Source organism: Opisthocomus hoazin, chromosome 2, assembly GCF_030867145.1.
Source record: "Opisthocomus hoazin isolate bOpiHoa1 chromosome 2, bOpiHoa1.hap1, whole genome shotgun sequence".
In the NCBI taxonomy this organism is placed as follows: Eukaryota; Metazoa; Chordata; class Aves; order Opisthocomiformes; family Opisthocomidae; genus Opisthocomus; species Opisthocomus hoazin.
The window spans coordinates 58,058,997-58,078,938 of NC_134415.1; the positions used below are offsets into that span (position 1 = coordinate 58,058,997).

Here is a 19,942-nt window from a genome sequence, read left to right on the forward strand (position 1 = left end):
TAGTCCCACAGTGAATGGTTCTGGGATCTGCATGAGCATTTTGGTTATGTAAAACTAGCAACAGGAGGTGTTTGAGTAGCTGTTTATAGTTTGTATAGTAAGTGTGCACGTTGGATTTAATCATGTGGTAGTGAGACATCCTTTTTCTGGTCTGGAAGCTAGGGTTGGTGTAGATGTTGACTGCTAACATTTTATGGTTTGGCTGGAAACTTGTTTGATCGATGGTCAGGATACCATCAGTGATGTAGGCAGTTCTTTGAAAGATAAACACTTCAGCTAAGTAGTTGTTACTAAATAAAAAGATAGTTTGGTTACTTGTTGCAAGTCCATGGTGTCTTTTCAGATTTAAGCTCTTTCTCCCTTGTTCTGACAGCCAATTGCCCAGTTTCCCAGGTTACATTCAACAGCGGTATATTTCCACCTTCAAATCCAAGGGCTGCTCTGTGAGCTGTTTTCCTGTTTTCATGGTGTTATTTGTGGAAAAGAAGCAGACCAGAGTGAGTTTTCAAAACATGCTCCAATTATGTCAAGTTGTCATTGCCTCAGCCTCTGCACAGAGTAACTCTTGAACTCCACAGGCTGTGCTCTGCTCTTAAGTGGTTACTTTCCAGCTTCAGCCCTTTGAAGCTTAGGAGTTGTTCTGATATAATAATAAATAGAGTTTACTTTTGATTTTGAGCTGTAAGCTAGTGTGTTTGTGTATCAGCCTTTGCTTGTAATCACTTTAATATCTGATTTGTTTGCAGTGCTGCTTATGAGAGTTTTGAAACCCAGCAGTCTCCTCAAGGAGTCTTCTGTGCATGTTATCATTGGAAAGGATAATCAACTGATGTATATTTGTTAGTGAATTATTTTCCTGCAACATATGGCTTTCTCTTAAGATTTAGAAAATAGTTTGCATTGGCATTTTATCGATAAATAGTTTACTGTTGATTGTCTTGTTTTTTTGGCACTTAGAGATGGCATGAAATTAGAAAGTCTTTGCAATATAAACTCTTAATACTGCCTTTTTTAGGGGATGTACTTATTTTCTGGACTTCAAAATCTCTGATAGAGATTTGTTCCAGACACAATTAAGATCCTAGCACTTGATCATCTTGGGACTGACTGCTGGAGGAAGGAAGGGACTTTCATTGGAATTCAGTACCTTGCAGTTGCTGTGTTTCTCTATATTCAACCACAAGACTAAGAAAGATTCTTCTTGTTATTAATGCAAAAAAAAAATCTACTACAAAGTCAATATTGATTTTACTGTTCAGGGCTTGATTGCTTTTTTTTAATTCCCACCCAAAATTTGTTGTTGTTTTTAATGAAGACTGAATAGCACTAGTATTTTAAGAGTTCTTTTTTTTTTTTTTTTTTTTTTTGGACTGTTGTTCTCTATTGTATAATAAGCAAATTTGAAGAGCAGACTCAGTCTGTGGGGGGGATTAAGGGGTGATTCCCTGTAATTCCACATTCATAGCTGAAAGGGTGTATTTTTTAGGAAGCGTGAGCATTGTTCAATAATTGAAGTACATGGCTGAGACACGAGATCTGGCTTCTCCCCCTGGTTCTGCTGGGGACTCTTGAGTAATGGTAACTTGCTTAAGTTCTTTTTTACTGATGGAAAAGATGAGGCTATTCAAAGACAGTACAACAGTCAGTAAGTCTCAGGAGTGTTGCCTGAGTGAGTGCATCCTGAATGCTCAGGATTCGTAGAATGTTAGTAGCTACTGTTCAGTTGTTTTGGGTCATCTGCCTGTCAGTGTAAGCATCATGCTTGATAAAGTTATGTGTACTTTGGCTGAAACAAAGTTTTGTGCTTTGTTTTATACTGACATCCACAGGCAATCTCTGCCGTGGAGCTCTTCTACTCTGATTAAACAAGTTGGGGGAAGAATGGGTAGAATATGTGAAGGAAATATAGAATGGAGACAGAATAAAATTTGCAAACGCTGGGAGGTCAATTTACGTAGCGATACTCTAGAAAGGTGACAGGAGTAGATGAGGGAGTAGTGTGAAAGAGGAGGTCTGGAAGAAGCCTGCAGTCGCAGCAGTACAGAGAATGTCCCCTGAAAACTAGGGGAGGTTCTCAGCCTGTTACCATAGGGCCCTGTGGTTGCTCTTTCAAGCTGGAAGCTCCGTCTGTGTATTCTCTGCATGTTTTGTTTTTTTTTTCTCCAAGGCACAAAAGGAAACAGCAGATGGCTACCTATAGCTTCTATAATGTATACATCTATCAGCACAATAAACAATCTCAGGAATAAATCACTATTTTAGATCTTTCCTGAGTGCTTCTCAGCTGCTGCTTTTTGACCTTCCTTCTGCCCCCCAGAACCTTCATCTTTTCACTCCTGTTACAATCAGTTTTGTTTATTCTCCTGCCTCTCTTTTTGAAGTACGTTTATTTTAGAGAAACTAATTTCTTGGTGATACCCAAATGAGAATCCAGCAGTAAAATTTTTATTTCTTATTTGTTTGTTTCTATGCTTTGTTCACAGAACTGCTATGCAACCAATTCCAAGTGGTCAGGGGAAAATGTTTTTGTTTGTTTGTTTTACTATCTTATCTTTTGAGTGCCAGTGTGTTAATGGATTTGTTTGTTTTCTTTTGGGGTACAGTTTTGCTCTGTAGCTAGTTTGCTTGGCTAGTTAGTTTACTAACTTAGGAGCTGCTGCAAATGCCTGCTGTCTCAGATCAAAAAACATGTGTCGAAATGGGTAGTTTCCTCTAACTGGGAATGTAATATACACTTCTAAATGAAGTCAAAGCATAGGATATGTGTAAGTTGTGTGGTCTGTGAGGAGAGTACATGCGTTTTTTGGGACTTTTCAGATATACAAATAATTCTAAAAAAGTGGTGTGGTGTTTTTTTTTTTTTTTTTTTTAAAGAATTGTTCCTTTCTTGGACTTGGTGGTACATTCCTATTGCAGTTCTATTTGATACTTTATCTTCAGATCAAAAAGCAAAATGTTTTGGGGGGTTATTTTGCTCTGTGAATTCAAGCCTCTGTTATATAGGGTAATTAAATCCTGGAAATGGGTAGTAGGTAAGAAAAAACAAAAGAAAATCCCCAGATTGATAAGGGTAGTTGGGAGCACACTGTAAACAGTCAAGGAAGCCTCTGCAGAAGTTAGCCCAGGCCTGGGCACAGGTGTGTTAGTGTTGGTAGTACTTTAAAAAAAACCCCACTGGTGTGACTTCAGTTAGGACAATCTTACAAAAGCTCCTTAATCTGATTTTTACGTTACTGCGTTTTGGGTTAGATTTTAAAAGTAGTCAGATTATCTTTTTTTTTTTTTTTCTTCTAAGTGTAATTTCCCAAATAAATCCTCCTTGTTTAAAGTAAGCGGTCAAATGAAGCAATCCATTGTTGAAATTTCAGTTATTTGTAGTTCATACTGTATCTTTTCATGCAAGTCATTAATTTCTTCCATTTGTTTTCTAAAGTTCTTACTCGTAAATGCCTCTTCAGAAGTTTAAAAAAAAGAATTATCAGTGTTAAAAGAAAACTTCAATAAAATTGCAAGGAAAAATGTCTGCACTACACAGTGCTTCTGACATTTTACCTGCATGTGCATTTCCATTTTATTTTGAAAAGTGAACAAAGATTCAAAGTGTTTTCATATAAAAACCCTTTGGCCTCAGTCTGCCCCAGCATAAGAATTCTGATTCTGTAGGAATTTCTTTACAAAAGGATTTTTTTCTTTTGCCAACACAACAGAGAAACAGATCTTGAAAATAAAATACTGAGCAAGGATGCTGCAACTTCACATTTCTCACTGGCTTTTGTATATTTTTCAAAAATTACTCACTTATAATTCATATGTCTAAGAACCTATATATCTTCTTTGGTGTGTAGAATAATATCAGATTCTTACTGACTATGTTTTCAGGAATATCAAAGGTGTGTGTGAAGTTGAGTGTTTCTAGGGGACAGATCTTTGCAAATGGTCTCTACTTTTTCAGAAAAGCATCTGTAACTGCTGGGAAAGTCTTGTTCAACATTCACTGGCTTAAGCATTGTTTAATCTGTGGACAACAGCTTAATTTCTAGTATGATGAGAATTAAAGTTTTAGGGTAAGGTAGCATGATTTCTCACAATATTAGGGATATATTAATATATTTCATGTGCTCTTGCATTTCAGAAGAGAAACAATGCCTTCAATTTTGTTTGTCTTTGTTTATTTATAGAGAATGGAATAATCAAATCGGACAAGGTATTTGAAGTAATGCTGGCTACAGATCGTTGCCACTATGCAAAATACAACCCATATATGGATTCTCCACAGTCTATAGGTAAGAGCATCTTGTAAAAATGGTTGAGATTGTTCTAATTTGCATAATTATGACTACATTTGTTGTATGTTAAGAATATGAATGTGATTTTTAAAATTTGGAAGTGTGTTTAGTTCTTTATCAGTTTATTCAATACCTTTTAACCGAGTTTCAGTTTGTTATGGAATGCAATTGGCATACTTGGATAGATCAAGTAGATGGATATCTATTAATATTGGTACATGTAAATATGTATTTATTTTTTAAACCACAGCAATTTGTGGTGGTGCAGCTGATGTTTAAATACTTAAAAATCATTTGTATCCAGTCTTCATCAGAAGCAGTCTCTGTTTACAGAAATGGTTCAGATGAGATCAATGTGGAGTTCCTTAAACTTTTACATGAGTTTTTTTTTTTTTTATATGGAAATAGGCTTTAAATGGGAAGATCTGCTGATAGGACAGTTGTTTCCTATCCAGATCCTAGTTTTATCTTTGCAAGGCAGGAGAACGAGTTATACGAATGTACTAATTTATTTTTCCTTGATTTTTTTTTTTCCTTCTTTAATAGTGGGTGGTGAGAATTATGAATTGTATTAGGATTTTATTAGTTGTATAGGAAAATTTAAAAATCTTGTAAGATACATACTCAAAAGCTTATGTATCTCCACAGAAACAAATATAGGTGAGTTCTTCCATGTTTTCTCATCAGTGTGTGCTCTTTGCAAAACAGATGAGGTTATTGTCTCAAGAAGGTCTGTGGTCTCCGCCACAACAAACTCGAACTAACATATCCAGGTTTTTACATAGGGACTAAGTGAAAAAGGCATTATGTTATTCTGGGAGACATCACTCTTCTGAATTCAATGTACTTAAGCTAAGGCAATATAGTGACGAAATGGAGATTGTAACTGAGATCAAGGGTAGAACCTTTGGGTTTTTTTGCATATACAGAGTTGACATGGCATAGCTTTCAGATGATGTACCTTAACTCGCTTCTGAAGTAAGAGTACCTATGTAACCGTTGGGGGGGGTGTGTGTAGTGCCCTCAATTAGGGCGACAATTAAGGTATTACCTTTTACAGTCAAGGTAATAAAGATCATAAGGTTACTGTCTGAACAACGATCAACATGGTCTTCCATTCTCTTGTTTTACAGGTTTCCAAGCAACAATCAGTGCTCCACATATGGTAAGCTTTAAACTTATGTGGTTAGTATAGGTGATTTTGTAAATATCCAAATGCTTCTGAAATAAAAAAATTTATCCTAGCAAATTTAATGAACAGTTCATTGTAATGATGCTGTTGTGAACTGCCTAGTGGGAGGGAGGGCACGGAGAAGGTTGAGCCAGACTTTTCTTGGAGATGCACAGTGATAGGATGAGGGGTAGCGGACAAAAAAATGCAACATGGGAAATTGTGCTTAGTTTCTAGGGTGGGAAAAAAAATCCCACTGAGGGTAGTTTAGCACTGGAACAGGTTTTGCACATTGTGGAAATTCTGTTCTTTGATTTACAAAGAAGCTGACTGGGCAGGACTCTAAGCAGCCTAATTTAAATTGCCCCTGTACGGAAAGAGACCACAGGATTTCCAGAGATCCTTGTCAACCTAAATGACTCTAACTTATAAAAAATGTAAGAATCCAAGAGTGGATAACAGTGATTTCTATGGTGTGGTATTGCTGTAATGCCGTTAGTTCTTTGGACAGGGAAAAAACTACATTGTACTGAGTTGCAGGTTTTTTGTCAAGTGGTTTGAGACTAGGGCATTCATGATTGAGTGTTAAGAGGGGATTTTAGTACATAGATCTATCACAGACATAATTTTTCTGTTTCTTTATTTGAGATGAAGGATGAATAGAAGCATATATTTTGTCCTTGCAGTGTGGAAAGTGTCAAGACATAGTAAAAGTCTGCTTCTCTTGACTGAAAACTCTCTTCACAGAATCACAGAATGGTAGGGGTTGGAAGTGACCTCTGTGGGTCATCTAGTCCAACCCTCCTGCCGAAGCAGGGTCGCCTACAGCAGGCTGCACAGAACCACATCCAGGCGGTTCTTGAATATCTCCAGCGAAGGAGACTCCACAACCTCCCTGGGCAGCCTGTTCCAGGGCTCCGTCACCCTCAGAGGGAAGAAGTTATTCCTCATGATCAGCTGGAACTTCCTCTGCTTCAGTTTGTGCCCATTGCCCCTTGTCCTGCGGCTGGGCACCACTGAAAAGAGTTTGGCCCCATCCTCCTGACACCCACCCTTCAGATATTTATAAACATTTCTAAGGTCCCCTCGCAGCCTTCTCTTCTTCAGGCTGAACAAGCCCAGCTCCCTCAGCCTCTCCTCATAGGAGAGATGCTCCAGTCCCCTCATCATCCTTGTAGCCCTCCGCTGGACTCTCTCCAGTATCTCCTCATCTTTCTTGAAGTGGGGAGCCCAGAACTGGACACAGTACTCCAGATGGGGCCTCACTAGGGCAGTGTAGAGGGGAAGGAGAACCTCCCTCGACCTGCTTGCCGCACTCCTCCTAATGCATCTCAGGATCCCATTCGCCGCCTTGGCAACCAGGGCACACTGCTGGCTCATGGCTAACCTGTCGTCCACCAGGACACCCAGGTCCCTCTCCACAGAGCTTCTCTCCAGCAGGGCTGCCTCAAGCCTGTACTGGTGCCTGGGGTTGTTCCTCCCCAGGTGCAGGACCCTGCATTTGCCCTTGTTGAACCTCATCAGGTTCCTCTCTGCCCAACTCTCCAGCCTGTCCAGGTCACGCTGAATGGCAGCACAGCCCTCTCGTGTATCCAGCACTCCTCCCAGTTTGGTGTCATCAGCAAACTTGCTGAGGGTACATTGTAACTCTTCATCCAGGTCGTTGATGAAGAAGTTAAACAAGACTGGGCCCAGTGCTGACCCCTGGGGGACACCACTAGTTACCAGCCTCAAACTAGACTCAGCGCCGCTGATGACAACCCTCTGAGTTCTGCCATTCAGCCAGCTATCAATCTACCTCACCAACCACTCATCCAGCCCACACTTCCTCAGCTTCCCTGGGAGGATGTTATGGGAGACCGTGTTGAAAGCTTTGCTGAAGTCTAGGTAGACAACATCCACTGCTCTCCCTTCGTCTACCCAGCCAGTCATGCCGTCGTAGAAAGCTATTAGATTGGTCAGGCCTGATTTTCCCTTGGTGAATCCATGCTGACTACTCCTGATAACCTTCTTTTCTTCCACTTGCTTGATGATGACCTCCAGAATAAGCTGCTCCATCACCTTTCCTGGGATGGAGGTGAGGCTGACTGGCCTGTAGTTCCTTGGGTCCTCCTTCTTGCCCTTTTTGAAGACTGGAGTGACATTGGCCTTTCTCCAGTCCTCGGGCACCTCTCCTGTCCTCCAGGACCTCTCAAAGATGATGGAGAGTGGCTCAGCAATGACATCCGCCAGCTCTCTCAGCACTCGTGGGTGCATTCCATCGGGGCCCATGGATTTGTGGGCGTTCAGATCGCTTAAGCGATCCCTCAGGCAGTCCTCCTCGACCGAGAGAATGTCGTCCTCTTTGTAGGCTTCTGTTCTTACCTCCGGGGCCTGGGATTCCTGAGGGCCAGTCTTAGCACTGAAGACTGAAGCAAAGAAGGCATTCAGTAGCTCTGCCTTCTCTGCATCCACCATCACCAGGACACCCACCTCAGTCAGCAGCGGCCCCACATTGTCCCTAGCCTTCCTTTTGCTGCTGATGTAGTTGAAGAAGCCCTTCTTGTTGTTTTTGACATCCCTTGCCAGCTTCAATTCCAGGTGGGCCTTGGCCTTCCTCGTCGCATCCCTGCATGCTCTCACCACGTTTCTGTACTCTTCCCAAGTGGCCTGCCCCTCTTTCCACATTCCATGGACAACTCTTGTTGGGTTAGAATTTACCTAGTTATTAATATAAAAAAATCAGGAATTTCATGTAGAAGTGTTAACAAGTTTATTCAAGGAGAGGCAGAGAAAGAAGTACTGTGGCTAAGGGAGAAAAGAAATATTAATTATGTCTTCAAAATTTTAACTGGCCTAAGTTGTTATCTTTGATTTATAGTGTGCTTAGCACTAGTAGTATATGAAGTGTTAGAGCAAAAAGGAAATGTATCCTCTAACCAAATGCTAAAAATAAATGTTCTAATTATTTTTGTTTTCTCGGAGTGATGGATTAAGCCGTAAGAGTGTGGTAATGGCTGTACATTAAAGAATGACCTGGTTTAGTGAGCGACCTAAGCTTAGTTTGTGTACTGGTCCACCATATAGGAAAGCAAAATTGCTCACAGCGTGTCTGTAGACTACTGCATTTCATATACGAGCCTGGCTATCTGCCTTTGCAAAAGACAACTTCTTTTTCCTACTCTGATTCAGCAAGTGTGCAGGTAATACAAGAGGTAGTTTTAATAGCCATTTTCCGTGATGCTCCAGAGCTGCTTTCTTCCTGGCTAGCATCTGTCCCAGCTTATTCCAATCTATGTAGCATAATGATAAGCTAAATTCTTTATGGCCCATGTAATGTCGGAACAGTAAGAGCTGCCAGATCTGAAGAGAATTAAATCGATTTATCATGTCTCTTCCAGTAACTGTATATAAATTGAGTGTTTGAGTTTATATATACTAAAAATAAAATAATAAAAAAATATATATACACACAATTTGTTGAAGTCAATGAAATAGCAGTGATTATATCATGTAGTTAATTCCTCCTCTCCCTTGTGATATAAAATATTTTTGAAATTTTCTGTCTCTGTCGTCTCCTCTTAGCATGCATATGCTCTTGAACTTCTGTCTGATCAGTTACATGAAGGAGCCAAAGCACTTGATGTAGGATCTGGAAGTGGTATCCTTACAGCATGCTTTTCACGAATGGTAAGTTTAGTTTAATCTCGTGACCATAAAAAATGCTTGAACTGTAGCATAACTCTGAGTTAAAGGCGGGGAAAGAAACCCATCCTTCATACGGTGGACTGATGTAGGTTATGCAGAAAATAATTTACTCTCCTGGGTGTGATTAGTGCTCACTTCTTACCCTAGCTCATATTAGATGGTTGAGTTAAAGGGTGCGCTAAATTATGTGATGATGAAGAAACTGCCTAGAGGGGATTTTTTTTCTGTGGTTACATTTTAGTGGTTGCTTTGTAACTTGAAGGAAGGAGGTGTTTGTCTTGTCCAACCCAATTTTTGCATTACCTTGTGTGGCTATGAATGTTCTCATTGTGATCAATTGTGGTGTCTTCCTGATGTGATGAGAGCTTAGTGAGACCTGAAAGAATCCTGTTTCCACAGGAAAATATGTTGTATGCGTATAAATCATCTTTGAGTTTGACATTTTTTCTTGTTGCTGTATTGCGTGAGCATCACTGTAAGTATCCATTTAATCTTTTCTAAGTTAGATATCAATTTATATTCTTTTTATGTCTTTTCCAAGTAGTTTAATCTCTGGGTTGTTCAACCTGTACGTAAGGAATACTCTGTGGTTCCACCCTATCTTACATCAGGAAAAAAAGATGAAAAAACTTGTTTTATGATGGATGCAACTACAGTACTGTTAGTGATTTATGTAGTGGTATATAATCAGTTCTTCCTTCTCCCTTCCAGGACTTTGTCATTGCTCTGTAACTAGCAGAGACCTTCACTAAACTGCAAACTAGATGGGTTTTTTTTGTCTTTCTGAGAAGTTAATTTGGAATATGGTGATGCATATGATAAATTCTAGTATGAGGTTTTTATGCTACTTAGTTTTCTGTTTTCAAGCACTGATCTGTTGAGTCTGCAGTCACTTCTGGTTTCCTGTGTTAAGAATTAGGTAAGAATGTTTAGGACTGGTCAATGCACTAGCAAAAGTATTTAGGTTTTTTAAGTGCTAGCTGCAAATTTTTTTTTTTTATTTTAATTGTAGTTGAAAAAAGTTAACCAAACTGTGGTTTAGAGGAAATCTTAAATGTCACTTATTCAATTTTCTGCCTATTGTTTTTGGTATACTTTGTGGTCAATAATCAAGTGCTAGTAGCATGCATGGGAACTCCAGTCCTACAAGCGTTATAACTTTTGTCAGTTATGTGTGTTTTTCTCTTAAAAAGTTATGAATGTATAGAGGAATAACCATTTTCAATAAGACGTGATAAGAAGTGGTTGTGCACTTTTTTCTTTTAAAACGGTTATGTAAGAAAAGCTGAAAACATCTGCAGAGAAGTCAGAATTACCACAAAAAGGGGAAATCTCTTTGCAATTTTGCAGAAGTTAATCACACTATCTTTTTATTGCCATATGAATGTCGTGTTCCTCTTCTGAATCCTCCTGGCTGGTATGCTGTGGAAAGCCTTACAGATACGTTTTGTGAAACATGGGATGAGTGCTTTTGTTCTGTTTCATCGCATTGCTGTTGTGCAATATGGATCTTGCTTCATCCACTTGAATGAATGTAGAGAAGACAATATGTACTGCTCTGACTTTCTCTCTCTGTAAAGTTACTTCTAACAGTAACAAAATCTTGAAATAAGTGTATTACGGGGAGTGATGATGAGGTGTTTTGCTATCAGAATTCAGTTAGGGATGTGCTTACTGGATCATGTGGATGTTGCTTGTCATTCTCCTTGAGATCTGGAATGAATAGCTCGTATTTGTGGCACAAGTACCTGAGTGCACACTGATGTCATGACAGCTTTATTCCGATGATGATAATCTCATTTGTGGTACTTCTGAGAAAGCTTTGTGTTTGTTTAGACTAGTAAAGCATCTTTAAGATTTTTGTTTGTGTTTTCATGTTAGACTGCTGTGATAAACTTACCTACATAGCATACAAACTTCAATATATTTATTCACTTATAAAGGTTGTTGGCGAATTAAATGAATTGTAGTTTTCATCCTGTAAGTACTGGAATTATAGAAAGAGTGGGGTATACTTTTATTCCAAGCAGACCATGGAGATCCCCAAAATTTTGCCATGTTGCTGTTGTCTCAATTGCACAAACTTCGAAGTTCTAGGGTAACATAAAGAAGTAATTGATGAGGACTCAGAAATAGCGTAACGGATTGTGACATGCAGCAGGAGGTTCTCTTACTTTATATCAAGCTATTTCATGTTATGACAATTTTGCTAAGTTTTAATTTCTGTGACGTTACCCTTCGGACTACACTGGATCTTTTGCCAGCTTCTGGTGCAACTGACTGCTAGGCATTCCTCCGAATAGCAACCTGTGGTTGTCATAATGAAAACTTGCCATGGGCCTTGCTCTGTTTCAAAGGCTAGGGTGTTTTTCCACTTGAAAAAGAAGAGAGAACACTGCTCTCAATGTTTTTTTGATATGGGACTTGTACACAATAAAACAGAAAAAAATCCCCATGATATTGATATCAATAATCAGTTATTAATTTTCCGTGTCTTGGCAACATGCATTCAAGTGTGTCCAAAGACAAAGTTCTATGACACAACGTGGGCTGCTCGGACATGCTCTGCCATTGAGTTCTTTGGGCTGGATCCTGATAAAAAGGTCATGTTTTAAGATTTGGATTCTTTTTCCACTCTCGAAAATTGGAATAATTTTGCTGGAATAAAGACACATTTCCAGAAGAAATACCTGTAATGGCAAGGTTTTTGTTAATAGGCCTTTTTTCGCCTCAGAATACACAGAGCTTTTGTGACCTTTTGTGAGTTCCACTCTTTCTGTGGAAGAGAGCTGTAAACATGAAAGTAGATTCATGAATGGAAGGGTAGATGGAAGGTAGTTTGTCCCTGACTGCTAGTTGCGGGATTTGCTTCTGAAAGAATAGGACTCTTGAGATAACTTAGAATAAAATGCATTTTCCTTGAAGTAAGGTCTTCTGTAGAATAAGTTTAATCTTTTTAGTAAGTTCATTCACCATGAAAGGAGATTAGTTCTAGTCTTTGTCCCTGAAGTTGTTACTTTTATTGCAGGTAATGCAAACGCTCATGATCGAATTTAACTTTTAAAAACTCAGAAATCTCCACTAGTAGTATAACTTAACTGAATCACATTTCAAAAAGATGACTATAGCAAGCATTTAGAAGACTGTACTGTACAAACTTTAATTACCAGTTGCTTCTAGCAGTCAGGATGTGTCGTTCCAAGTAGTAATTTTAATAACATTGGGAAAATATACTTCCACTTTACTGTTTTCGTTTTTATTTTAGGGAAGTGGGCTCAGGAGATAGAAATACTCATTCTACAAATAAATAAAAACTAGCAGAAATTGTTCAACTGTATATTTTTATTCCAGGTTGGTCCCAAAGGACAAGTTGTAGGAATTGATCATATCAAAGAACTAGTAGATGACTCAATAAATAATGTCAAAAAAGATGATCCCACATTGCTGTCATCAGGAAGAGTGAAACTGATTGGTGAGCATCAGACCGATACACTTATTAATTAAACTGATATTCTTTCTAGCAGCTGATTGAAAATGACTGGAAATGGATGTGATTAAAAATTCTAATTTAAGAAGTTAAACCAAAGAAAGAAGAGCCGAATGAAAATTTTAAAATCCAGGTCTTTGAAAAGCCTGTGAAAGGCCTGTGAAAAATATAATCTTCACACAGTTTTGAGAATGTGACTTCTGGTAATCTTAAAGAATATGTAATTGTTCTACTATAGAAGTTTAACAGGGAGATGTCTTCTGGTGAAAATACTGTATATGCTGAAGGTCTGTCATGTTAAATTTGCTATTCAAAATCAGGTTTGAATGCACAACTTTTCTTGAATGAATGTACTGTCATCTAAATTTTAGCATTTGGACAAAGCCATCATACTTCTGATACAGTGATTGAGAAAGCTGCACGCAAGGAGTGGAAAAAGTACTAGACTGGCAGTATGCATCACTGAAGTTTATTTCACTTGTTTTTAAAATTAACAGTATTTGTATGTTAGGAAAGCAATTAATTGACATGAAACTACTACTTTAATTCGGAGTTACTGTTTGAGGAAATAATGCTAACACTATACAAGGTCAGTGAATGGTTTTTTTGACCGGCGGTGAAATACCACTACTCTGATCGTTTTTTCACTTACCCGGTGAGGCGGGGGGGCGAGCCCCGAGGGGGGCTCTCGCTTCTGGCGCTAAGCGGCCAGCGCGTGCCGGCCGCGACCCGCTCCGGGGACAGCGGCAGGTGGGGAGAGAAAGGTGCTTTTTTTTTTTTTTTTTTTTTTTTCTTTTTGAAGATGTGAAGCTGACGGGAGAAAAGTATTCCCTTCATTATTGTGCTATTTGTGAAGTTTAAAAAGTTGACAGTTTGGATTATTTTGAGGCTTCTTATAAGAGCGCTTGGAAAAATGATGTTTGTGTGATGTTTGGCTCTTACCTTAATTACCATTTTGATTCTTGGTCTGCTTTTTTTTGTAAATGGGGGAGTTTTCTATATCTTTTTTTTTTCTAGATAAGCCAATCAACACATGTACTTGTACACATGTACAAAATGCAGTGTCCCTCACTGAGAACACTTATGCCTTAAATTTGCTTGGAAAAGAAGTTAGACTGTGGGGGCTGGAGAAGGGGAATGGAGGTATAATTTGCGTTGTTGCTGTACAAGAGCAAATTTGGACTTATGCTTCTGGTTATACCTGAAAAAAACTGATGCTATTGGGAGTCTAGAATTCTAAGTAAACATCTATATTATGTTTGACTGTGTAGCAGGATGACCAAGACTGCAGAGTAGTTTTGTTGTGAGGCATGTTTAAAAAATTATAGCTGGACAACTAGCACTTCAGTGAATTAGCTGGAAAAGAGCAGTGTTTCAACTGTGCTGGATTCCTGAGAGCTCTTTGTGGAGCTAGAATCCAGACAGCTGTGTTTTAAAAACAAAATAAAACAACCCCCAAACACGCCTCTCCCCAACATACAAACAAAAAAACCCTGAAAACCCAGGGCTGACTGGTGATGAGAACTGTATGAATTAAGACTAGGCAAGTCAGTTGCTGACTTTTCACAAGTATGCTTCAGACGTTCTCTGTCACTTTGTCACACCTCGGATGTGCCAAACTATATGCATTTCAGAAGCATCAACATTATTTTAGGCTGTCTCAGGAGGGGGCCTTTGAGGTCAATCTGCTTCCACTTACCTCACTTTGGCTCACATGAGAGTACTCCTGGAGAGCACAAACTTTCATTCCTTTTGCATGAAACTAGACTGGATTATGTGTTCTAAGAAGCAACCAAATATGTTTGATAAGTTAATTGATATTAAGCCAATAAGACTAGAACTAAACCAGAGCCATCATTCTGAAATGCATGTGTTGCATGGACAGCAGGTTCTCAGCAAAAACTGTTTTGCTGTACAGATCTGCTTCTATTATACTGCACTGTTTGCTGATGCAGACATAGCCAGAGGGGATGAGGGTATTCTAACCAGAGTGAAGTAGTTTTCTTCTGTTTCTGTGCCCATGCAACCACTCTGTGTGAAACAGGTTTGCACAGAGACACTGAAGGCTTCAGTAGCATGATCAGTAGATCAGGTTTAGGTTCAAAAGCAAGCTACAAAACCCTTTTATGTCAGAAAGTCCTGATGCTACTTCCCCCCCTCATCACCACCTGCTACCCACCACTGTGATTACTTCATTAACAGGTTGCATGTAACTGGAGATCTGAGTAGGATGTGTGGTGTTATTCAGGATGTGAGCACAAGCTCAAAATTCGGGTTGCTGTTTCCCCTTGGATGTTGAATAATATAATAATTTGTATCACATTGGATGTATGAATGCTGAATTAACTTTTTAAAAATCTTCTGGATATCTGAAAGTGTGTTCCCATTGCAGTGGATGTATACCTGACTGCGGTAGCCAGGAGAATTTTTGTGGATATTAAAAGGGAAGAGCCATGCTGTGCTTGATGGAGCATGATTTTTTTTCTCTTTTTTTTTGTTTTTTTTTTCGGTGGGTGTGTGCTGATTATGAAGATGGTAGCTTTGGTTTTGACTATCGGTTCTAAGAACAAAAGGTTTGGATGTTTTGGGTCCTTTCTACCACTGTTAGTGAAGTGATAAAATGTGCAGAAGTCGCATTCAAACTTCAGCTCTGGACAGCACACAAGGTTCATTTAAGTCTCGGAATACATGCGTTTTTCAGAAGACAAAGCAGTTTTTCACAGCTGTTTCTTCAGCTTAGCAATCTTTTCTCAATCTTTTCTTCTAGCAGCAGTACTGGAGATCACTGCTTGTAATGCCTACTGCTGCATCTTCTGGGGGGCTGAGGTGTTCAAAGCAGTATCTGTATGTTTGAGCTAAAGAACTCTTTTTCCATTGCCTTCTCTGATGGAACAGCGGCTTATACAGTAACACATCACCACTTCCTCCTTAGAGGAGGTGTACAGTGGTACTAAGATATATAAATTATATACTTGACTGCCTTGAGGTGATTGTTCCAATAGAACCCACTTCGGCAGAGTCAGAGAGATTAAGCCCTGGAAATACTGGAACTTTCATCTTCATTACTGGCAATAGTCATAAAAGCTGATTTAGTGGAATTGGTGATCGATAGGCATGGCTTCTGTTGAAACTCTGGTAGTTCTTGTTTGGTAGCTTCTGCCTGTGGCCCTTGGTTAGAGCTTGTCCTGGTCAGAACTGATGATATGAGGAAATAAGTTACTGAGCTTTAAGGAGTACTGAGGAAATATGATCTCTTCTTACGGTCCTTAAGCTTTAGGTGTAGAAGGTCCTTTCAAGTTCTTGTTTCAGGACCTAATATGAAAGATGACAAACTCCCCAATTTTAATAGTTTCAAGGAACTGTCCAGACTTCCTGTATTCTCTTGGATACATATGGGTGTCGTTACTGTCCAGGTGGCCCTCCCTATCACTGAGATTAAAATGAAACCTGCTTTGGCCACCAGGTATTTTTCCTGCTTTGTGGATTGTTGGAAGGCAAAAAGTTGAAAAATTTTCAGCCTCTGGCAGGGACTTAGAACTTTGTTGGAGTCATCCAGCCTTTTAATTAACCTGTGATAATAATTATTGCACAGAAGTCAAAGCTCAGACTGAAGACAGGAAACCCCAAACAACTACTTGTGCTGAGCAGAGGACTGTGTTCATTAGCCTCCCTGCTTTTTCGTCATCACTGATTACTGGGACTTCTGTATTCATTGAGTATGAATTTATGGATGGTTTAGCCTCATTTACTACTATTGTTCCTAAATAACTCTGGAGGGAGCTTGCCTAACTTGCTCTGAATTTCCTGTTGGTTTCCTGTAAATACTGTGGATTCCACATTGACATAATCTTCTTTCAAAACTTAACTCAGGGTCTAGTTTATTTTGCTACATTTCAGTGGCTTAAACCCAATCTGTTCCCCTTTCATCCTGTATTACTGGGACAGTATGAGACATCTGTGATAGGGTACTTCTCCGTGGGTTCTCCACCAAAGCTGAAGCTGCATTGGTAGCCCTCTGAGTAGCTTAATTACTCCTAACGTTTTCCAAGAACCCACCTGGAGCTTTAGCCACAGGTCGGACCTGGCTATCCGTGTTAGTCCAGCAATTGTCTGTGGGTAGGGTAGTGAGACCAACCTGCTGGCAAAGGGGGGTGCACAGGGATGACTGGTGCTGCATTAATGTATGAATGTAGGTGTGAACTTTCATTCCAACTGGTAGTGCAGTTATAGGTGTATAGTCCATGTGAATACTTGCTTTGTCTTTTTCTCATCTTTGGGGTCTTCTGAGATGTCCTGAGATTTAATGCTTTAGACTTACAATTTGAATTATATCTAGGAATGGTATGTGTGAAGGCAAGGCAAAGGAAAGCATGTGTTCTAAGAGGGTGAATGAGGGGAAAAGTCACCTGCACTGAAGTGGTAGGGCACAGAAGTGCTGAAGTGTCTTCTCTGGGTGGACCATGTGTCTCCAAGAACTTCCATTATAAATCCATGCTTTCTAATTTCAGGTCCTTCAGTAGTATTTCAGTCTTTTAGAAGTGTGTATATGTACGTGTGAGGGTGTTGCCTCTATTTTACAGTTGTGTTAATATTTGTAAACTGACTTCATGCTGTTACTGCTCAGCAGAATTTTAGTGGAAATGTGAGGACAGCCTTTTATCTACCTATAGATATGTCATATCAGCTGTTTTTTCCACTCATTTTGAAAACATTTTTTTAAAAAAGGTGTTTTTTTGCAGTGGGAGATGGAAGAATGGGATATGCAGAAGAAGCTCCCTATGATGCAATTCATGTAGGAGCTGCAGCACCAGTTGTGCCCCAAGCAGTAAGCCTTTATGTTTTATGTGTGTAATTTCAGTAATCTCTTGTCTGTAAAGAAGGTTTTACATACATATAAGTGTAAAATACTTGGTAGACTTGCACTGCTGGGAGTATCAATGGGTGGTATTACTGTATGGTGTGGGGTTTTTTGTTTCTGTTGTAATTTGGCTTCCTGTTGGTTTGCAAAAGTTGTGTGTTCTAATAACTCTCCTTTAAATAAACTTATTTTTTAAATTACTTGTGCACAACTCTATTACAACACTGAACTGGAGCATTTAATAAATGAATTTGGTTTTAACCGCCATTGAATTATAAAATTTAAGCATTTTTTCCCCGGTTCCAAGGCATTGAGCCTGTTGGAAAAGTGGTGTGCTCAGCTGGAAATGCAGGCAATGCCTGCCATGTGTTCATAGCTTTCAGAGTGGATACAGGGCAGTTCTTACTAGAGAAGCTGAAGAGTAACTAGGGACTTTAGAGTGTGCATACATGAAGTCCGTTCTTGCAGATAAGATTTTTTTTTTTCCCCTTCTTCCTTTCGTCAGGTGAATGGGAATATATAGCATGATTTTGATCTGCTAGATACCAGTTAATTTTTTTAAATCTGAATTTTAATGACGGATAGTGAAGGACTGGAGGTTTGAGGTGCTATAGGCAGGTTAGACATTTCCAGACATTGTCTGTTGTTTTTATTTTTTTGTTTGGGGTGTGTGGGTGAGAGGGTGTTCCTAGCAAAATGTTGACAGGTGCCAATTAAAAAGGTAATTTAAAGCTTATTAGGGAATGAAACAATTCTTAATTATAACTTTTGTTAGTAATGGGGATAAAGATTTTTTTTTCATGGCATCTGGGAAGTGCTGCATTTTCCTTGAGACTGTGATTAGGTGCTTCCTTTAATTATGAAAGCAAAAAGAAGTCAAGCATTTCTCACACACTCTATTACTTGTCACTTATCTTACCCATATTCATGTATATTAGAATAATTTCATAAAATGCTGTTCCATTCATAGAATGAAAGAGGAGCTGTTGAGTAGTGAGTATATTGTAGACAACTTAAAATTATTCCAGGAAGATAAATTAAGAAAAAAAAAAAAAAGTCACAAATCTCGAATCTTATCCTGAGGGCTTAAGGCGAGATCGGTTACCCCCAAAATGTTAGGTAATGGGTCTGTACTGATGCACAATAAGCATCAAACTTTTTAAACTGGCAGTTTAAAAAGATTGAATCTACTGTAAAAATAATTTGTGATTTAGATATTTTTTTCCCCTCTTATGTAGAAACTAAAACTGCAGCTAACCCAGTTAATCTAATTACTATTTTACCTTATTTTGGAATTGTATGATTTTGAATGTTTCTGTAATACCAGTTGTACCATGTTGTTGTCATACTCTCATGTTCAGTGCACTTTTTATTTTTCCTAATTGAGGTAGTTATCTACTCCATAATAGTAGAAAGATAAATTGTAGCAAAACTGTTAATCAAATGTAACAAACTTTGGATCCAGCTTCTCTGAAGTGGCTGGTTACATTCTAATTTTTGTGTTGTGTTCTAGCTTATAGATCAGTTAAAACCTGGCGGAAGATTGATATTACCAGTTGGTCCTGCAGGGGGAAACCAGATGCTCGAACAGTATGACAAACTAGAAGATGGCAGTGTCAAAATGAAGCCTCTGATGGGAGTGATATATGTGCCTTTAACAGATAAAGAGAAGCAGTGGTCCAGGTGGAAGTGATTTTCTGTTCCACTTACTTCTTCCACACACACACAAGGTGAAAGGGTGTGAATTTTAAGCAGATAGACTGCAAGGCCTGCCTTTGCTGTTGTCATTGCTTTCTGCTCCTCCATACTGTGAAAAGTGACGCAGTCTGCATTACTACATCACCAAAAGGAGGTTATGCTAAGTTTGAGTTAATTTAAAAGCAGAAGAAAAATATTGCATGGGTTGCACTTTGTCTTTTGGACTTGTTTTCTTTAGTCTTTGTGTTGAAATTTCTTATTTGTTGTTTTGAACACAGTATTTTCTAAATTTCAGCTTCTCTTCTGATGAACTTTTTATAAAGTTTATTGCCCAGTAATTAGGGTAAAGTGTAAAATACTGCTTAAGAATAAATTTGTTTTGTCCTGTAAGTTAGTGGTAATCGGGTGTTTGTTTTTTATTTTTCTGAAATGTTACAAAAGAAGAAAAATCTTTATAAAGCCCTTTGTGGGAAATACAGATAATCTTGCGAGCACTTTTCCCTCAGCCTTCAAGTAGCAGAGAGTGGAGAAGGTAATCCCTTCTTCCCTAAAGTATAAATGTAGTTGCGTAGTGTTCAGAAAGTTTTCTCAGACATGTTATTAAAAGTCTGTCACCTGTCTCTGATGGGGACATACTTGTGTTCGCCCACACAGCAAACTCTAAAGGCCTTTCTAGAGGTAGTAAACCTTCCAATTTCCTGAATTGAATGGTCAGTAACATAGACATAACACAACTGTCAGCTTAAACCGTACTG

General features: G+C 38.9%; 1 protein-coding gene across 4 annotated transcripts in view; it reads left to right on the top strand.

The window, feature by feature from the left end:
• PCMT1 (protein-L-isoaspartate (D-aspartate) O-methyltransferase) overlaps positions 1 to 19,942 on the top strand; it is a 36,731-nt gene that overhangs the window by 8,163 nt on the left and 8,626 nt on the right. For 3 of the 4 annotated variants that reach the window (XR_012763155.1, XR_012763156.1, XM_075413781.1), the window contains exons 2-7: positions 4,179 to 4,283; positions 5,420 to 5,451; positions 9,022 to 9,126; positions 12,496 to 12,616; positions 17,371 to 17,456; positions 19,003 to 19,172. Coding sequence is in view for 2 of the 4 variants with exons in the window: in XM_075413781.1 (XP_075269896.1) it covers positions 4,179 to 4,283; positions 5,420 to 5,451; positions 9,022 to 9,126; positions 12,496 to 12,616; positions 17,371 to 17,456; positions 19,003 to 19,172 (619 nt within the window). In the remaining 2 variants the exon portion in view is untranslated. Of the gene's footprint in view, positions 1 to 4,178; positions 4,284 to 5,419; positions 5,452 to 9,021; positions 9,127 to 12,495; positions 12,617 to 17,370; positions 17,457 to 19,002; positions 19,220 to 19,942 lie in introns of all 4 variants that reach the window. The other variant, XM_075413782.1, reaches the window with a different exon arrangement.